The sequence below is a fragment of the Ylistrum balloti genome, unplaced genomic scaffold, assembly GCF_031769215.1.
Source record: "Ylistrum balloti isolate Yb309-2 unplaced genomic scaffold, AGI_CSIRO_Ybal_v1 Utg370202, whole genome shotgun sequence".
NCBI classification, from domain to species: Eukaryota; Metazoa; Mollusca; class Bivalvia; order Pectinida; family Pectinidae; genus Ylistrum; species Ylistrum balloti.
In genome coordinates this window covers 117175-135424 of record NW_026782176.1, presented here as the reverse complement: position 1 = coordinate 135424, position 18250 = coordinate 117175, and the positions used below count along the sequence as shown (strand labels likewise).

Genomic DNA, 18250 nt, shown 5'->3' with positions numbered 1-18250 from the left:
TAAACACCTGTAGCTAACACTACCTATATCTGTAGTAAACAATAAACACCTGTAGCTAACACTACCTATATCTGTAGTAAACAGGTAAACACCTGTAGCTAACACTACCTATATCTGTAGTAAACAATAAACACCTGTAGCTAACACTACCTATATCTGTAGTAAACAGGTAAACACCTGTAGCTAACACTACCTATATCTGTAGTAAACAGGTAAACACCTGTAGCTAACACTACCTATATCTGTAGTAAACAGGTAAACACCTGTAGCTAACACTACCTATATCTGTAGTAAACAGGTAAACACCTGTAGCTAACACTACCTATATCTGTAGTAAACAGGTAAACACCTGTAGCTAACACTACCTATATCTGTAGTAAACAGGTAAACACCTGTAGCTAACACTACCTATATCTGTAGTAAACAGGTAAACACCTGTAGCTAACACTACCTATATCTGTAGTAAACAGGTAAACACCTGTAGCTAACACTACCTATATCTGTAGTAAACAGGTAAACACCTGTAGCTAACACTACCTATATCTGTAGTAAACAATAAACACCTGTAGCTAACACTACCTATATCTGTAGTAAACAATAAACACCTGTAGCTAACACTACCTATATCTGTAGTAAACAGGTAAACACCTGTAGCTAACACTACCTATATCTGTAGTAAACAATAAACACCTGTAGCTAACACTACCTATATCTGTAGTAAACAGGTAAACACCTGTAGCTAACACTACCTATATCTGTAGTAAACAATAAACACCTGTAGCTAACACTACCTATATCTGTAGTAAACAATAAACACCTGTAGCTAACACTACCTATATCTGTAGTAAACAATAAACACCTGTAGCTAACACTACCTATATCTGTAGTAAACAGGTAAACACCTGTAGCTAACACTACCTATATCTGTAGTAAACAATAAACACCTGTAGCTAACACTACCTATATCTGTAGTAAACAGGTAAACACCTGTAGCTAACACTACCTATATCTGTAGTAAACAGGTAAACACCTGTAGCTAACACTACCTATATCTGTAGTAAACAGGTAAACACCTGTAGCTAACACTACCTATATCTGTAGTAAACAGGTAAACACCTGTAGCTAACACTACCTATATCTGTAGTAAACAATAAACACCTGTAGCTAACACTACCTATATCTGTAGTAAACAGGTAAACACCTGTAGCTAACACTACCTATATCTGTAGTAAACAGGTAAACACCTGTAGCTAACACTACCTATATCTGTAGTAAACAATAAACACCTGTAGCTAACACTACCTATATCTGTAGTAAACAGGTAAACACCTGTAGCTAACACTACCTATATCTGTAGTAAACAATAAACACCTGTAGCTAACACTACCTATATCTGTAGTAAACAGGTAAACACCTGTAGCTAACACTACCTATATCTGTAGTAAACAATAAACACCTGTAGCTAACACTACCTATATCTGTAGTAAACAATAAACACCTGTAGCTAACACTACCTATATCTGTAGTAAACAATAAACACCTGTAGCTAACACTACCTATATCTGTAGTAAACAATAAACACCAGTAGCTAACACGACCTATATCTGTAGTAAACAATAAACACCTGTAGCTAACACTACCTATATCTGTAGTAAACAATAAACACCAGTAGCTAACACTACCTATATCTGTAGTAAACAATAAACACCTGTAGCTAACACTACCTATATCTGTAGTAAACAGGTAAACACCTGTAGCTAACACTACCTATATCTGTAGTAAACAATAAACACCTGTAGCTAACACTACCTATATCTGTAGTAAACAGGTAAACACCTGTAGCTAACACTACCTATATCTGTAGTAAACAGGTAAACACCTGTAGCTAACACTACCTATATCTGTAGTAAACAGGTAAACACCTGTAGCTAACACTACCTATATCTGTAGTAAACAGGTAAACACCTGTAGCTAACACTACCTATATCTGTAGTACTGATACAGATATGGTTTGTTGTAATTAGTACTGACTGGTAGAAACTGATACAGATATGGTTTGTTGTAATTAGTACTGACTGGTAGAAACTGATACAGATATGGTTTGTTGTAATTAGTACTGACTGGTAGAAACTGATACAGATATGGTTTGTTGTAATTAGTACTGACTGGTAGAAACTGATACAGATATGGTTTGTTGTAATTAGTACTGACTGGTAGAAACTGATACAGATATGGTTTGTTGTAATCAGTACTGACTGGTAGAAACTGATACAGATATGGTTTGTTGTAATTAGTACTGACTGGTAGAAACTGATACAGATATGGTTTGTTGTAATCAGTACTGACTGGTAGAAACTGATACAGATATGGTTTGTTGTAATTAGTACTGACATACACAAACTGATACAGATATGGTTTGTTGTAATTAGTACTGACATACACAAACTGATACAGATATGGTTTGTTGTAACTGGTATTGACAAGCACAGACTGTATGGCTGGTTTGTTGCTACTGCTAGTATCTTACCAGGGAGGAGATACATCTCACAATTGACACAGGACTGCCTCTCCCAGAGTCAGCCAACTCTCCCTTGTCCAACAGAAATAGAGCAGCTTCCAGGCAAGGCTCTGAGAACTGGAAATATAAGGATAGAGACACTCAATATAACTTGACATAGACTTGTAAGGGAAACAGCAGTGACAGGGACAGACTTGTACATTGTGACAGAGACAGCTGTGACAGAGACAGCTGTGACAGAGACAGTTGTGACAGAGACACAGACTTATACATTGTGACAGAGACAGCTGTGACAGAGACACAGACTTATACATTGTGACAGAGACAGCTGTGACAGAGACAGCTGTGACAGAGACAGTTGTGACAGAGACAGCTGTGACAGAGACAGCTGTGACAGAGACACAGACTTATACATTGTGACAGAGACAGCTGTGACAGGGACATAGACTTGTACATTGTGACAGAGACAGCTGTGACAGAGACACAGACTTATACATTGTGACAGAGACAGCTGTGACAGAGACACAGACTTATACATTGTGACAGAGACAGCTGTGACAGGGACATAGACTTGTACATTGTGACAGAGACAGCTGTGACAGAGACACAGACTTATACATTGTGACAGAGACAGCTGTGACAGGGACACAGATGTGTACATTGTGACAGAGACAGCTGTGCCAGGGACACAGACTTGTACATTGTGAAAGAGACAGCTGTGACAAAGACAGTTGTGACAGGGGTACAGACTTGTACATTGTGACAGAGACAGCTGTGACAGAGACACAGACTTGTACATTGTGACAGAGACAGCTGTGACAGAGACACAGACTTATACATTGTGACAGAGACAGCTGTGACAGGGACACAGATGTGTACATTGTGACAGAGACAGCTGTGCCAGGGACACAGACTTGTACATTGTGAAAGAGACAGCTGTGACAAAGACAGTTGTGACAGGGGTACAGCCTTGTACATTGTGACAGAGACAGCTGTGACAGAGACACAGACTTGTACATTGTGACAGAGACAGCTGTGACAGAGACACAGACTTATACATTGTGACAGAGACAGCTGTGACAGGGACACAGATGTGTACATTGTGACAGAGACAGCTGTGCCAGGGACACAGACTTGTACATTGTGAAAGAGACAGCTGTGACAAATGACAGTTGTGACAGGGGTACAGACTTGTACACTGTGACAGAGACAGCTGTGACAGAGACAGCTGTGACAGAGACAGCTGTAACAGAGACAGTTGAACAGAGACAGCTGTGACAGGGACATAGACTTGTACATTGTGACAGAGACAGCTGTGCCAGGGACACAGACTTGTACATTGTGAAAGAGACAGCTGTGACAAAGACAGTTGTGACAGGGGTACAGACTTGTACATTGTGACAGAGACAGCTGTGACAGAGACAGCTGTGACAGAGACAGCTGTGACAGAGACAGCTGTAACAGAGACAGCTGTGACAGAGACAGCTGTGACAGGGACATAGACTTATACATTGTGACAGAGACAGCTGTGACAGGGACACAGATGTGTACATTGTGACAGAGACAGCTGTGCCAGGGACACAGACTTGTACATTGTGAAAGAGACAGCTGTGACAAAGACAGTTGTGACAGGGGTACAGACTTGTACATTGTGACAGAGACAGCTGTGACAGAGACAGCTGTAACAGAGACAGTTGTAACAGAGACAGCTGTGACAGGGACATAGACTTGTACATTGTGACAGAGACAGCTGTGCCAGGGACACAGACTTGTACATTGTGAAAGAGACAGCTGTGACAAAGACAGTTGTGACAGGGGTACAGACTTGTACATTGTGACAGAGACAGCTGTGACAGGGACACAGATGTGTACATTGTGACAGAGACAGCTGTGCCAGGGACACAGACTTGTACATTGTGAAAGAGACAGCTGTGACAAAGACAGTTGTGACAGGGGTACAGACTTGTACACTGTGACAGAGACAGCTGTGACAGAGACAGCTGTAACAGAGACAGTTGAACAGAGACAGCTGTGACAGGGACATAGACTTGTACATTGTGACAGAGACAGCTGTGCCAGGGACACAGACTTGTACATTGTGAAAGAGACAGCTGTGACAAAGACAGTTGTGACAGGGGTACAGACTTGTACATTGTGACAGAGACAGCTGTGACAGAGACAGCTGTGACAGAGACAGCTGTGACAGAGACAGCTGTAACAGAGACAGCTGTGACAGAGACAGCTGTGACAGAGACAGCTGTGACAGGGACACAGATGTGTACATTGTGACAGAGACAGCTGTGCCAGGGACACAGACTTGTACATTGTGAAAGAGACAGCTGTGACAAAGACAGTTGTGACAGGGGTACAGACTTGTACATTGTGACAGAGACAGCTGTGACAGAGACAGCTGTAACAGAGACAGTTGTAACAGAGACAGCTGTGACAGGGACATAGACTTGTACATTGTGACAGAGACAGCTGTGACAGAGACAGCTGTGACAGAGACAGCTGTGACAAAGACAGTTGTGACAGGGGTACAGACTTGTACATTGTGACAGAGACAGCTGTGACAGGGACACAGATGTGTACATTGTGACAGAGACAGCTGTGCCAGGGACACAGACTTTTACATTGTGAAAGAGACAGCTGTGACAAAGACAGTTGTGACAGGGGTACAGACTTGTACATTGTGACAGAGACAGCTGTGACAGAAGCTGTGACAGAGACAGCTGTACAGAGACAGTGAACAGAGACAGCTGTGACAGGGACATAGACTGTGTACATTGTGACAGAGACAGCTGTGCCAGGGACACAGACTTGTACATTGTGAAAGAGACAGCTGTGACAAAGACAGTTGTGACAGGGGTACAGACTTGTACATTGTGACAGAGACAGCTGTGACAGAGACAGCTGTGACAGAGACAGCTGTAACAGAGACAGCTGTGACAGAGACAGCTGTGACAGGGACATAGACTTGTACATTGTGAAAGAGACAGCTGTGAAAGAGACACAGACTTATACATTGTGACAGAGACAGCTGTGACAGGGACACAGATGTGTACATTGTGACAGAGACAGCTGTGCCAGGGACACAGACTTGTACATTGTGAAAGAGACAGCTGTGACAAAGACAGTTGTGACAGGGGTACAGACTTGTACATTGTGACAGAGACAGCTGTGACAGAGACAGAGACAGTGTAACAGAGACAGCTGTGACAGGGACATAGACTTGTACATTGTGACAAGACAGCTGTGCCACACAGACTTGTACATTGTGAAAGAGACAGCTGTGACAAAGACAGTTGTGACAGGGGTACAGACTTGTACATTGTGACAGAGACAGCTGTGACAAGGACATAGACTTGTACATTGTGAAAGAGACAGCTGTGAACAGAGACAGTTGTGACAGGGGTACAGACTTGTACATTGTGACAGAGACAGCTGTGACAGGGGTAGACTTGTACATTGTGACAGAGAGAGTTGTGACAGAGACAGCTGACAGAGACAGCTTTGACAGAGACAGTTGTGACAGAGACAGCTGACAGAGACAGCTTTGACAGAGACAGTTGTGACAGAGACAGCTGTGACAGAGACAGCTGTGACAGAGACAGCTGTGACAGAGACAGTTGTGACAGAGACAGTTGTGACAGAGACAGCTGTGACAAAGACAGTTGTGACAGAGACAGTTGTGACAGAGACAGCTGTGACAAAGACAGTTGTGACAGAGACAGCTGTGACAGAGACAGTTGTGACAGAGACAGAAAACAGATTTAATTTTCACTTTCTTACAGTATTACAAGATCCATTAACAAATGTGATATTTAAAGGTGTTTACATACCTGTCCGAAATTCCAGTTCTTTCCAAAATTCCGGTTCCAACTCCCGACCCAAACGTTACCTTCTTCATTGAGGACATACTCCTTTCTCCATGCTGGTTCAGCCAGGTATACAGTATCATCTAAACCATACCATAAATAGTGCTTCATCTAAACCATACCAAAAATAGTGCTTCATCTAAACCATACCAAAAATAGTGCTTCATCTAAACCATACCAAAAATAGTGCTTCATCTAAACCATACCAAAAATAGTGCTTCATCTACACCATACCAATTATAGTGCTTCATCTACACCATACCAAAAATAGTGCTTCATCTAAACCATACCAAAAATAGTGCTTCATCTAAACCATACCAAAAATAGTGCTTCATCTAAACCATACCAAAAATAGTGCTTCATCTACACCATACCAATTATAGTGCTTCATCTAAACCATACCAAAAATAGTGCTTCATCTAAACCATACCAAAAATAGTGCTTCATCTAAACCATACCAATTATAGTGCTTCATCTACACCATACCAAAAATAGTGCTTCATCTAAACCATACCAATTATAGTGCTTCATCTACACCATACCAAAAATAGTGCTTCATCTAAACCATACCAATTATAGTGCTTCATCTACACCATACCAAAAATAGTGCTTCATCTAAACCATACCAATTATAGTGCTTCATCTAAACCATACCAATTATAGTGCTTCATCTACACCATACCAAAAATAGTGCTTCATCTAAACCATACAAATTATAGTGCTTCATCTACACCATACCAAAAATAGTGCTTCATCTAAACCATACCAATTATAGTGCTTCATCTACACCATACCAAAAATAGTGCTTCATCTAAACCATACCAATTATAGTGCTTCATCTACACCATACCAAAAATAGTGCTTCATCTAAACCATACCAATTATAGTGCTTCATCTAAACCATACCAAAAATAGTGCTTCATCTAAACCATACCAATTATAGTGCTTCATCTACACCATACCAAAAATAGTGCTTCATCTAAACCATACCAATTATAGTGCTTCATCTACACCATACCAATTATAGTGCTTCATCTACACCATACCAAATATAGTGCTTCATCTACACCATACCAATTATAGTGCTTCAACGACTCTGATTTAATTAATTATATGGTTCAGCCACAAGGACCCCTTTCCCACCATCCTATTCAGCGTTTTATTGTTTATGGTAGTATGATTGCCACTGGATACTGATTAATTCTGCGTGTTCAATACAAATACTTATATTTCACATTGATCATTTCACAAGATGCCTAATGGACCTGCATCGCTCATCTGGTATTCAATGTTCATCAAAAATAGAATTGGTGTTGATATCACTAATATATTGACATGTACAGTAAAGCACGTTTATAACAAACACGCTTACAACCAATTAATGGTCATAACACAGTGTTTTTCATTCCCCATCAATTGCCCTATCATTTATATGTTAAAATCAAAATATATAACAAATTTCACATAACGAATTAATGTCTATAATGTAGCAGCTTTTGGGTCCACTCAGGTGAATATCAGTGCTAATTAATAACCATATAACAGTCATCACACCTGAGTGAAGTAAGTCGTGTGTCCTGTATCGACACCCGTGTCAAGGTAAGTTTCAATATTACGTACATTTCAGATTGACAAATTAAGTGAGTTGTTGTTATACGAACCTGCGTTCTATTGTTTTTTGAGTTTTGAGTTACTGAACTGATTTTATCAATACAAAATCTTTGCATTCTGTTGTTGTTGTCATCATTTTGGAAATGGCTTCGTCATCGCCATCTCGTAAGCGGAAGATGTTAACAATTGAAACCAAATACCAACTTATTTGTGCAGTAGTCAATGATGAAAAGGCAACAATGAGTACAATTTTAATTCAATGCATTACATACCATTCAAAAGACCCTTAACAAGATCTAAGACAGTAACAAAAAGCACACTTTCATTTGAGATTTTTTCAAGTTACTATTCAAGTTTTTCCGAAGCAATGTGAATTGTTGTTTATTTGGACATACTATACATGTAATAAAATACAGTCATGAAATAAGACCCCTTTATTTTTATTGTATGTACAATTCCTATAACGAATTATGCGTGACTGCATGCCAAAATTCATTATATGTGTATAACGAACTATGTTTATAACGGACTAAATTTCTTGGTCACAGAGGTTTGTTATAAATGTGTTTTACTGTACACTATTTGCATTTTAAAATGGGGCATATCAAATCAATTTTAACCAATTTCCACAACAAAGAACTTCTAATACTCAACTCTAAACAGTGACAGTTATGACCCTAGATTTCAAGTGAATTCCATTTCTTTTTCTTTTGAAACTGACCAGAACAAATCTTTTACTGGTTTAAAAAAATTTGTCCCTGTGACCCTCAGTATGGGTCAAGGTCATTTCTTTTGAAAGCGTTGTCAGTCATCACGCAAGTAACTTATCAGCCAAATACCATGCTTCTGTGCATTTCAGTTAGACAGCAGACCCTATTTTAACACTTCAACCAGTTCAACAATTTTGACCTTTAATAAGGGTCAAGGTCATTTCTTTTATCAAATTTTGTTGGGCTTCATTCTAGGAAGCTATCAGGTGAATACCATACTGCTAAGCGATATGGTTATTCAGAAGAAGCTGTTCTAATGTTTTAAAGGCACTAAATGGTTAGATTTCGTTATTTTCCCTATACATTTGATTTCAGGCAAACATTGTAATACTTAAAATTCGACTCGTCATAAAATTAGAACACTCTCTGAGTGAAATCAATAAAGATAGCTAGTCAACACTCGCTGTTGTGTCTACCACCTATCGCTGTTTTGATCGGAGATAGCCGACTTCATCACGTGACCCTTCGGAGCCTTGTTTTAACCTGCAGTTTTGATATGATTTCTTACAATGTTTAATAATATTATTACCCAAAAGTTAATTTGCCAGCCATGTTTCAATCCTCACTTTGTAAAATGACCTCTCCTTTCATGCTATATGCATAACTGAGCAAAATAAAATAAATTTGAATTGATTGAAATCTAAATTTGCAAGCGCAAAAACATTGTTTACACTCTCCAAATTAAATGATATAAATTAGTGTTGGGTCAATCCTATATCATTTTAAATTTTTGACGTTAATAAAATGGTTATGCAAACTTAAAAATATAATGATAGAAAGTACACATCTGCAAGCAGATATTTAAATGTTATAATGCTTTTTATCAGTTATGAAATGAATATCTAACTATTTAGTATCTTTAACAAATTTGACCCCTTTAACCCACCTGTACACCATATCACAGAAACACACCTGTACACCATATCACAGAAACACCCACCTGTACACCATATCACATAAACACCCACCTGTACACGATATCACATAAACACCCACCTGTACACCATATCACATAAACACCCACTTGTACACCATATCTCATAAACACCCACTTGTACACCATGACATAGAAACACCCACTTGTACACCATATCACATAAACACCCACCTGTACACCATATCACATAAACACCCACCTGTACACCATATCACAGAAACACCCACCTGTACACCATGGGTTGAAGAGAATGATGACTTCGTTTTCACATTTGTATCGTTTGGCCTTGTCCTCCTCCTTCAAGTTACTTTCCACAAATAGGTTGTACCTTCCGATGCAGGCGTCTGGAGGAGCTGTCAAGCCAAGGCTGAGAGATTGCTTACTGGTGTCTAGTGTACATACTTCCCAGCATCCGGTCATGTCTGCAGACTTTCCCTTCGACAATGAGACTGGAATTCGAACCAGAGATCCTTTACTCTCCTTTGGTTGGTCACCTGTAAAAAAGTATTTGGATATTTTAAGGTCCTCCATATTTATAAATTTGAGTGTCCAATTATGCTCCAAGCCAAATTTGGTCAAAATTCCTTCAGGCTAAAATTCATATGACTTAAGTGACATTGACCTTGGTTAAGGTTAATTATTAGAACAAACTTGATAGCAACTCTTTATAGCCTGCTTCTTGTCCAATGTAATGCCTCTTGTCTACTCAAATGACATTATATAACAAGAGGTCTATAGGGTCTGTATCACTCACATGGTTTATGTTGCTGAAATTAATTTATTTTAACAAAGGGAAATGTATTCAAAACACTTGCATCTATTTCCCCATAATAATAGCTCTCTTCACCAAGAATGTCTTCAGTTTGAACCTAACACAGATTTTAAGGTCTTTGCTCTATTTCCACTATTTGGCCCCATCCCACCCACCTCAAGGGGCTAGAACCCAGTGTTCATACAATACTGATCTCTTTGACCCAAGCATACTTCAGGCCAAATTGAGACAACATCCAGGTATTTCTACAGAAGAAGAAGGGACTATAAAGAAATGTTCTAGTGGGCCTTTGCCCCCTGCCCCACCCCACCACCTTCAAAGGACCAAAACCAAAAGTTTACATAAATTTCTCTTCATCTAAGGGATCTTCAGACCAAACATGTGCAATATCCAATTATTCCTACAAGAGAAAAAGGATTTTTAAGAAATTTTGCTCACATGTTACTTTAGAAGTATGACTTTGAAAGTTGGGCAGTCTAGAAAACTTGAAAATGAAAACTTTCATTGTGTAAATCCAAGATGGCCACCTGTCACCCATTTTGTTTTTCTGATCAGTCCTAAATTCAAAGAGGCACTTGTAAGCACCAAAGGGAACCTACAATATGAAATTTGAAAAAGATCCCTACAGTGTTTTTTTCTCAAGAAATAGGGATGAAAATGATTTACATATTGACAGACAGATGACAGATGACGTATGAAGGGTGATTTGAGTGGCACATTATCTGATGATGACAGGCTAAAAGTTAACAGGTGATTTTAAAGCTCTCAATGCAATTCTAATCATATGTAATCAATTTGACCTTTTTGCTAAATCCATGCCTATACCCAGAATTTGAAATGATTTCATACCATAAGTGACCTGGAATATCACTTTGTCATGAGCCTGGTCAATCTCACGGTCAAATTCAATGGTCAGTTTGAATTCCTGTCCACGTCTCACAATCAAGTCTTCCTGATCGAACTCCTTAGTGTGGTGCTTCCTTCGATTCTCCTGCAGGTAGTTGGTTATGGAAATTACCTTAAGGGCAGAACCCGCTGTCAGAAAAAGAAATATTCACTTTACATTCTCACCAAGTAAAAAAAAAAAAACATTATGGTAAACATTCATTCAGATCAAACAATACATTACATAAACAAGCAGTTCTGATGAAACTGGTACTCCACTGGTGTCAATGTTACTGCTATGATTTCACTTTTCATCAGTCATTTAAAGCAAGGTTTCAATCTAAAGGTCCTGCCTCAATGCAATTTCTGTTCAAGAAAAAAACCTACAAAAAAATTGTCAAGACAACAGCTGGAGGTTGAAATCACAGAGATTATACAAAACACATACAAGTGAATAGAACCTGAGATAAAATTACCAGTAACAGTAAAGTTAAACAACGAATGAGTTTGTTGATCATTCACAAACCAATATTTAGAAGTCCTAGAGGCATGGATCCAAAATTAGGACCAATCATGGACCACCAACAGCTCAGAGGAAGTCTTGATTTACTTTCAAGAAACAAAGAGATGATATTTTGATGCTGATCCAGCCATCATCACCTTATTTAGGACCATCTGTGGACCATCAACCATCACCTTATTTAGGACCATCTGTGGACCATCAACCATCACCTTATTTAGGACCATCTGTGGACCATCAACCATCACCTTATTTAGGACCATCTGTGGACCATCAACCATCACCTTATTGAGGACCATCTGTGGACCATCAACCATCACCTTATTGAGGACCATCTGTGATCATTTATAATCACCTTATTAAGGACCATCTGTGGACAATTCACTATCACCTTATTTAGAACCATCTGTGGACCATCAACCATCACCTTATTTAGGACCATCTGTGGACCATCAACCATCACCTTATTTAGGACCATCTGTGGACCATCAAATATCACCTTACTGAGGACCATCTGTGGACCATCACTCATCACCTTATTGAGGACCATCTGTGGACCATCAACCATCACCTTATTGAGGACCATCTGTGACCATTTATCATCACCTTATTAAGGACCATCTGTGGACAATTCACTATCACCTTATTTAGAACCATCTGTGGACCATCAACCATCACCTTATTTAGGACCATCTGTGGACCATCAACCATCACCTTATTTAGGACCATCTGTGGACCATCAAATATCACCTTACTGAGGACCATCTGTGGACCATCAACCATCACCTTATTTAGGACCATCTGTGGACCATCAACCATCACCTTATTGAGGACCATCTGTGACCATTTATCATCACCTTATTAAGGACCATCTGTGGACAATTCACTATCACCTTATTTAGAACCATCTGTGGACCATCAACCATCACCTTATTTAGGACCATCTGTGGACCATCAACCATCACCTTATTTAGGACCATCTGTGGATCATCAACCATCACCTTATTTAGGACCACCTGAGGACCATCTGTGGACCATCAACCATCACCTTATTTAGGACCATCTGTGGACCATCAACCATCACCTTATTTAGGACCATCTGTGGACCATCAACCATCACCTTATTTAGGACCATCTGAGGGCCATCTGTGGACCATCAACTATCACCTTACTGAGGACCATCTGTGGACCATCAACCATCACCTATTTAGGACCATCTGTGGACCATTAACCATCACCTTATTTAGGACCATCTGTGGACCATTAACCATCACCTTATTTAGGACCATCTGTGGACCATCAACCATCACCTTATGGAGAACAATTTGTGGACCATGACTGTGATCCTTCTACCATAATTGTGTGAGGTGGACAAAGTGATGAATTGTGTGAGGCGGACAAAGTGATGAATTGTGTGAGGTGATAAAGTGATCAATTGTATGAGGTGATAAAGTGATGAATTGTATGAAGTGACAAAGTGATGAATTTTTGAGGTGATAAAGTGATGAATTTTTGAGGTGACAAAGCGATGAATTTTTGAGGTGACAAAGTGATGAATTGTGTGAGGTGGACAAAGTGATGAATTTTTGAGGTGACAAAGTGATGAATTTTTGAAGTGACAAAGTGATGAATTTTTGAGGTGACAAAGTGATGAATTTTTGAGGTGACAAAGTGATGAATTTTTGAGGTGACAAAGTGATGAATTGTATGAGGTGACAAAGTGATGAATTTTTGAGGTGATAAAGTGATGAATTGTGGGAGGTGATAAAGTGATGAATTGTGCAAGGTAGATAAAGTGATGAATTGTGTGAGGTGGACAAAGTGATGAATTTTTGAGGTGACAAAGTGATGAATTTTTGAGGTGACAAAGTGATGAATTTTTGAGGTGACAAAGTGATGAATTGTATGAGGTGACAAAGTGATGAATTTTTGAGGTGATAAAGTGATGAATTGTGGGAGGTGATAAAGTGATGAATTGTGCAAGGTAGATAAAGTGATGAATTGTGTGAGGTGGACAAAGTGATGAATTTTTGAGGTAGATAAAGTGATGAATTTTTGAGGTAGACAAAGTGATGAATTGTATGAGGTGACAAAGTGATGAATTTTTGAGGTGATAAAGTGATGAATTGTGGGAGGTGATAAAGTGATGAATTGTGGGAGGTGATAAAGTGATGAATTGTGTGAGGTGGACAAAGTGATGAATTTTTGAGGTAGATAAAGTGATGAATTTTTGAGGTAGATAAAGTGATGAATTGTACGAGGTGACAAAGTGATGAATTTTTGAGGTGATAAGTGATGAATTGTGGGAGGTGATAAAGTGATGAATTGTGCAAGGTAGATAAAGTGATGAATTGTGTGAGGTGGACAAAGTGATGAATTTTTGAAGTAGATAAAGTGATGAATTTTTGAGGTAGATAAAGTGATGAATTGTGCGAGGTAGATAAAGTGATGAATTGTGCGAGGTGATAAAGTGATGAATTTTTGAGGTGACAAAGTGATGAATTTTTAAGGTGACAAAGTGATGAATTTTTGAGGTGACAAAGTGATGAATTTTTGAGGTGACAAAGTGATGAATTGTATGAGGTGACAAAGTGATGAATTTTTGAGGTGATAAAGTGATGAATTGTGGGAGGTGATAAAGTGATGAATTTTTGTGGTAGATAAAGTGATGAATTGTGTGAGATGGATGAAGTATTACGTTTCTCCTCCGCATCCAAAATCTTCATTTTTGACTTGAAGTATTCATCCGTGACAACCTTGACTCGTCCCTCTTGTTCCTTGGAAAGCCTTAACAGTCTTTTTCGCCGACTTCTATAAACACACCAAACAAAAATTAAGAAACAAAGACAAGTGTTTTTGATAACTTATATATTGTCTTAATGATCAATATGTCATCTTAGAGTAGCTACTGTAAACCCACGATCTACAGCTAGAGCCTGTAGTGATAAGGGTAAACCCATGATCTACAGCTAGAGCCTGTAGTATGGAGGGTAAACCCACCATCTCCAGCTAGAGCCTGTAGTGTTGAGGGTAAATAGATGATCTACAGCTAGAACCTGTAGTGAGGAGGGTAAACCCATGATCTACAGCTAGAGCCTGTAGTGAGGAGGGTAAATAGACAATCTACAGCTAGAGCCTGTAGTGTTGAGGGTAAATAGATGATCTACAGCTAGAGCCTGTAGTGAGGAGGGTAAACCCACGATCTACAACTAGAGCCAGTAGTGAGGAGGGTAAACCCACGATCTACAGCCAGAGCCTGTAGTATGGAGGGTAAACCCACCATCTCCAGCTAGAGCCTGTAGTGTTGAGGGTAAATAGATGATCTACAGCTAGAACCTGTAGTGAGGAGGGTAAACCCATGATCTACAGCTAGAGCCTGTAGTGAGGAGGGTAAATAGACAATCTACAGCTAGAGCCTGTAGTGTTGAGGGTAAATAGATGATCTACAGCTAGAGCCTGTAGTGAGGAGGGTAAATAGACAATCTACAGCTAAAGCCTGTAGTGAGGAGGGTAAACCCATGATCTACAGCTAGAGCCTGTAGTGAGGAGGGTAAATAGACAATCTACAGCTAGAGCCTGTAGTGTTGAGGGTAAATAGATGATCTACAGCTAGAGCCTGTAGTGAGGAGGGTAAACCCACGATCTACAGCTAGAGCCTGTAGTGAGGAGGGTAAACCCACGATCTACAGCTAGAGCCTGTAGTGAGGAGGGTAAATAGACAATCTACAGCTAGAGCCTGTAGTGTTGAGGGTAAACCCACGATCTACAGCTAGAGCCTGTAGTGAGGAGGGTAAATAGACAATCTACAGCTAGAGCCTGTAGTGAGGAGGGTAAATAGACAATCTACAAGAGTATTGTGGAAGAGCTAACAGAGGATGTATGGACAGATACCATACCATGGTAATATGAAAAATAATCTAAAAATAACAAAAACACTATAATAACAAGCATCAGTCTTCCTATTAATATAAAATTCCTCTTCATCTTAGGATCCTCATACCAAATTAAGATATTTCAGACAAAATTCTGTCATTCCAAGAACTTATCAAACATCCCCTTTTTTACCCTTTGTCCCTGTGCATGAGACCTCAGACCAAAAGAAGGCCCAGACCCACCATTTATAAAAATATGTTTCCCTTCACCCAGGAATCCTTACTAACAATGCCAAACACTGTTATTCCTACAGAAGGAGGATTTGACAGAATTTAGTATATATTCCCTACTGGGCCTACGCCTCTGACCCTGGGTTGCCCAAACCCTCCCTTCAAAACTAACTTGTATTCCTTCCCCTATGGCCATTCCTACAGTAAGGAATGAATCCACTATATATCCCCTATTTGGTCTCAAGAGGTGGGGGAAGAGCAGCCCATCACTTCATAAAACATTGATTCCCTCTTCCCCATAGGGATGCTCCTGACTGAATTTGGTTAAAATTTACCATTCATGACAAGTACCAATTTAAAAAGAAAGTTGACTGCCAGATGATGATGCACCACCATGGGATAAATCTCACAGGTCCTTCCGGCCACTGACGACCTAAAAGAAATGCCATGTAGGCTATAACCCCATAGGGAAGCACTGTGTGATGGCTGAGTTTACACAGTCCAAAGAAAGTTTTGGGAAAAAAAACAATTTATGATAACACAGCAACCTAGACATTTGATGTTTGGACCTTAAAAGCATTCCCAACCAAGCCTTCACAATAAGAAAGCAATGTGGGAAGTTTGAATTTCATTGGTCCACATGAACTTACTTCATTGTCGAGAACGGGTGATGTGGAGGGTTTTACGGACAGAATGACAGACTGACAGCAACATTATTACAATATCCCCTTCCAATCTTCAATTGCGGGGTAAAAGATACTTTCAAAACTGTTAATACCAGTAGGATCTTAGCGCCCACCATTGTATGATCTTCATTTGTTCTTTAAAAATCAGACTTTTCCATTCTTTTCTTTCTTCTGATTTGCTGTCAAATGAAATTTGAGAATTTCTCTGACGAAAAAGCAATATAATCTTCAGTTGTCAAATAAAAGGTGGTCACCTGTCAGTCTGTTCTTTTCCTCAAAGTCCAACAATCTATGAGGCACGACAGGGTCAAGGGAAACCTATATATAAATGTCAATGTCAAAATCCAAGATGGCCAAATAACGGCCATTTTGTTTTTATGATAAGACTGAAAATTAAATGAGCACAATAAAGAGGAGGAACCTACACATGAAATTTGAGACAAATCCATGCGGTACTTAAGATTAACAAACTTTCATAGTCAAAATTCAACATGGAAACCTTTCAGCCATTTTGTATTTATGATCATTTCTAAAATCAAAAGGGCAAGACAAGGGAACCTAAATATAAAATGTTGTAAAAATCCATCCAGTACTATTCCAGAAATAACAATGCAAAATTATGACTCTCATAAACCAAGATGTCTGCATGGTCAGATTAAAAATAGACTATAAACAACTCGAGACAAAGGCAAACCTATAAATATGAAATTTGAGAATGATCCAATGAATGTTTCTAACCAAACAGTGATAACACACTATAACTGTCATAACCCAAGATGGCCGCCTGACAGCAATATGTTGCTTTTTGGATCAGTCCAAATACGGGAAAGATGCATCACTACATATAGGGACCAAGGGGTCCTTAAACATATGAAATTTGAAAAAAAATATCCAGTACATTTCCAGAAAAAGCAATAAATAGTTAGTACTGTCAAAATCAAAGATGGCCACCTAATTGTCATGTGATTTTTGGATCCGTCTGGAAATGGGACAATGCACAACAAGGGACCAAGGAGAAAATATCATGAAATTTGAAAAAGATTTATTCTGTAATTCTCTAGAAACATTGATAAGAAAAATTGTTTAAGAACAGGCAGGCGGACATTAGACAACAGACCATACCTGCAGGGTTTTAGAGCAACTCAGATGTTCCTGTAGCAGGGGTCTGGAAAAATATTTTAAACCACTAGGCACAGGACTAGTGGACTGAAAAATTTACTCGTCCAGATTGGAAATTTACTCGTCCAAATTCAGCCATGAAATGGCAACTTAATCAGCGAGGATGTGACAAGTGACTTTTTTCTGTATTTATTTTAAGTGAAAAAAACTATGCAGTGATTGCTGCTTTGCGTCAGACATTGTGCGCGACTTAGGCCTAGCTGTAGAGTTTGTTTATATCCTACTGACTAGGTGCTGCTAAATACAGACCGGTACATGTTGGTACCACCCGAGAGCACCTGACACGGAAAAATGACTAAGGTATTCCGAATGCTATATTTGACGTCATGGGAGTTCCGGTGTAATCAAAAGTTAGAGTGCAGACTGGAATATTTTGTTTTCTAAGTACCGT

At 39.2% G+C, this 18250-nt stretch overlaps 1 protein-coding gene across 1 annotated transcript in view; it reads right to left on the bottom strand.

The window, feature by feature from the left end:
- The window catches only part of LOC132551484 (protein-glutamine gamma-glutamyltransferase K-like), a 50837-nt gene that overhangs the window by 21484 nt on the left and 11103 nt on the right, over positions 1-18250 (bottom strand). Inside the window, exons 2-6 of the mRNA XM_060215628.1 lie at positions 14590-14702; positions 11336-11521; positions 9942-10208; positions 6361-6479; positions 2528-2635 (exon numbers count right to left, since the gene is read on the bottom strand). Coding sequence (XP_060071611.1) covers positions 2528-2635; positions 6361-6479; positions 9942-10208; positions 11336-11521; positions 14590-14702 — 793 coding nt within the window. The remainder of the gene's footprint in view (positions 1-2527; positions 2636-6360; positions 6480-9941; positions 10209-11335; positions 11522-14589; positions 14703-18250) is intronic.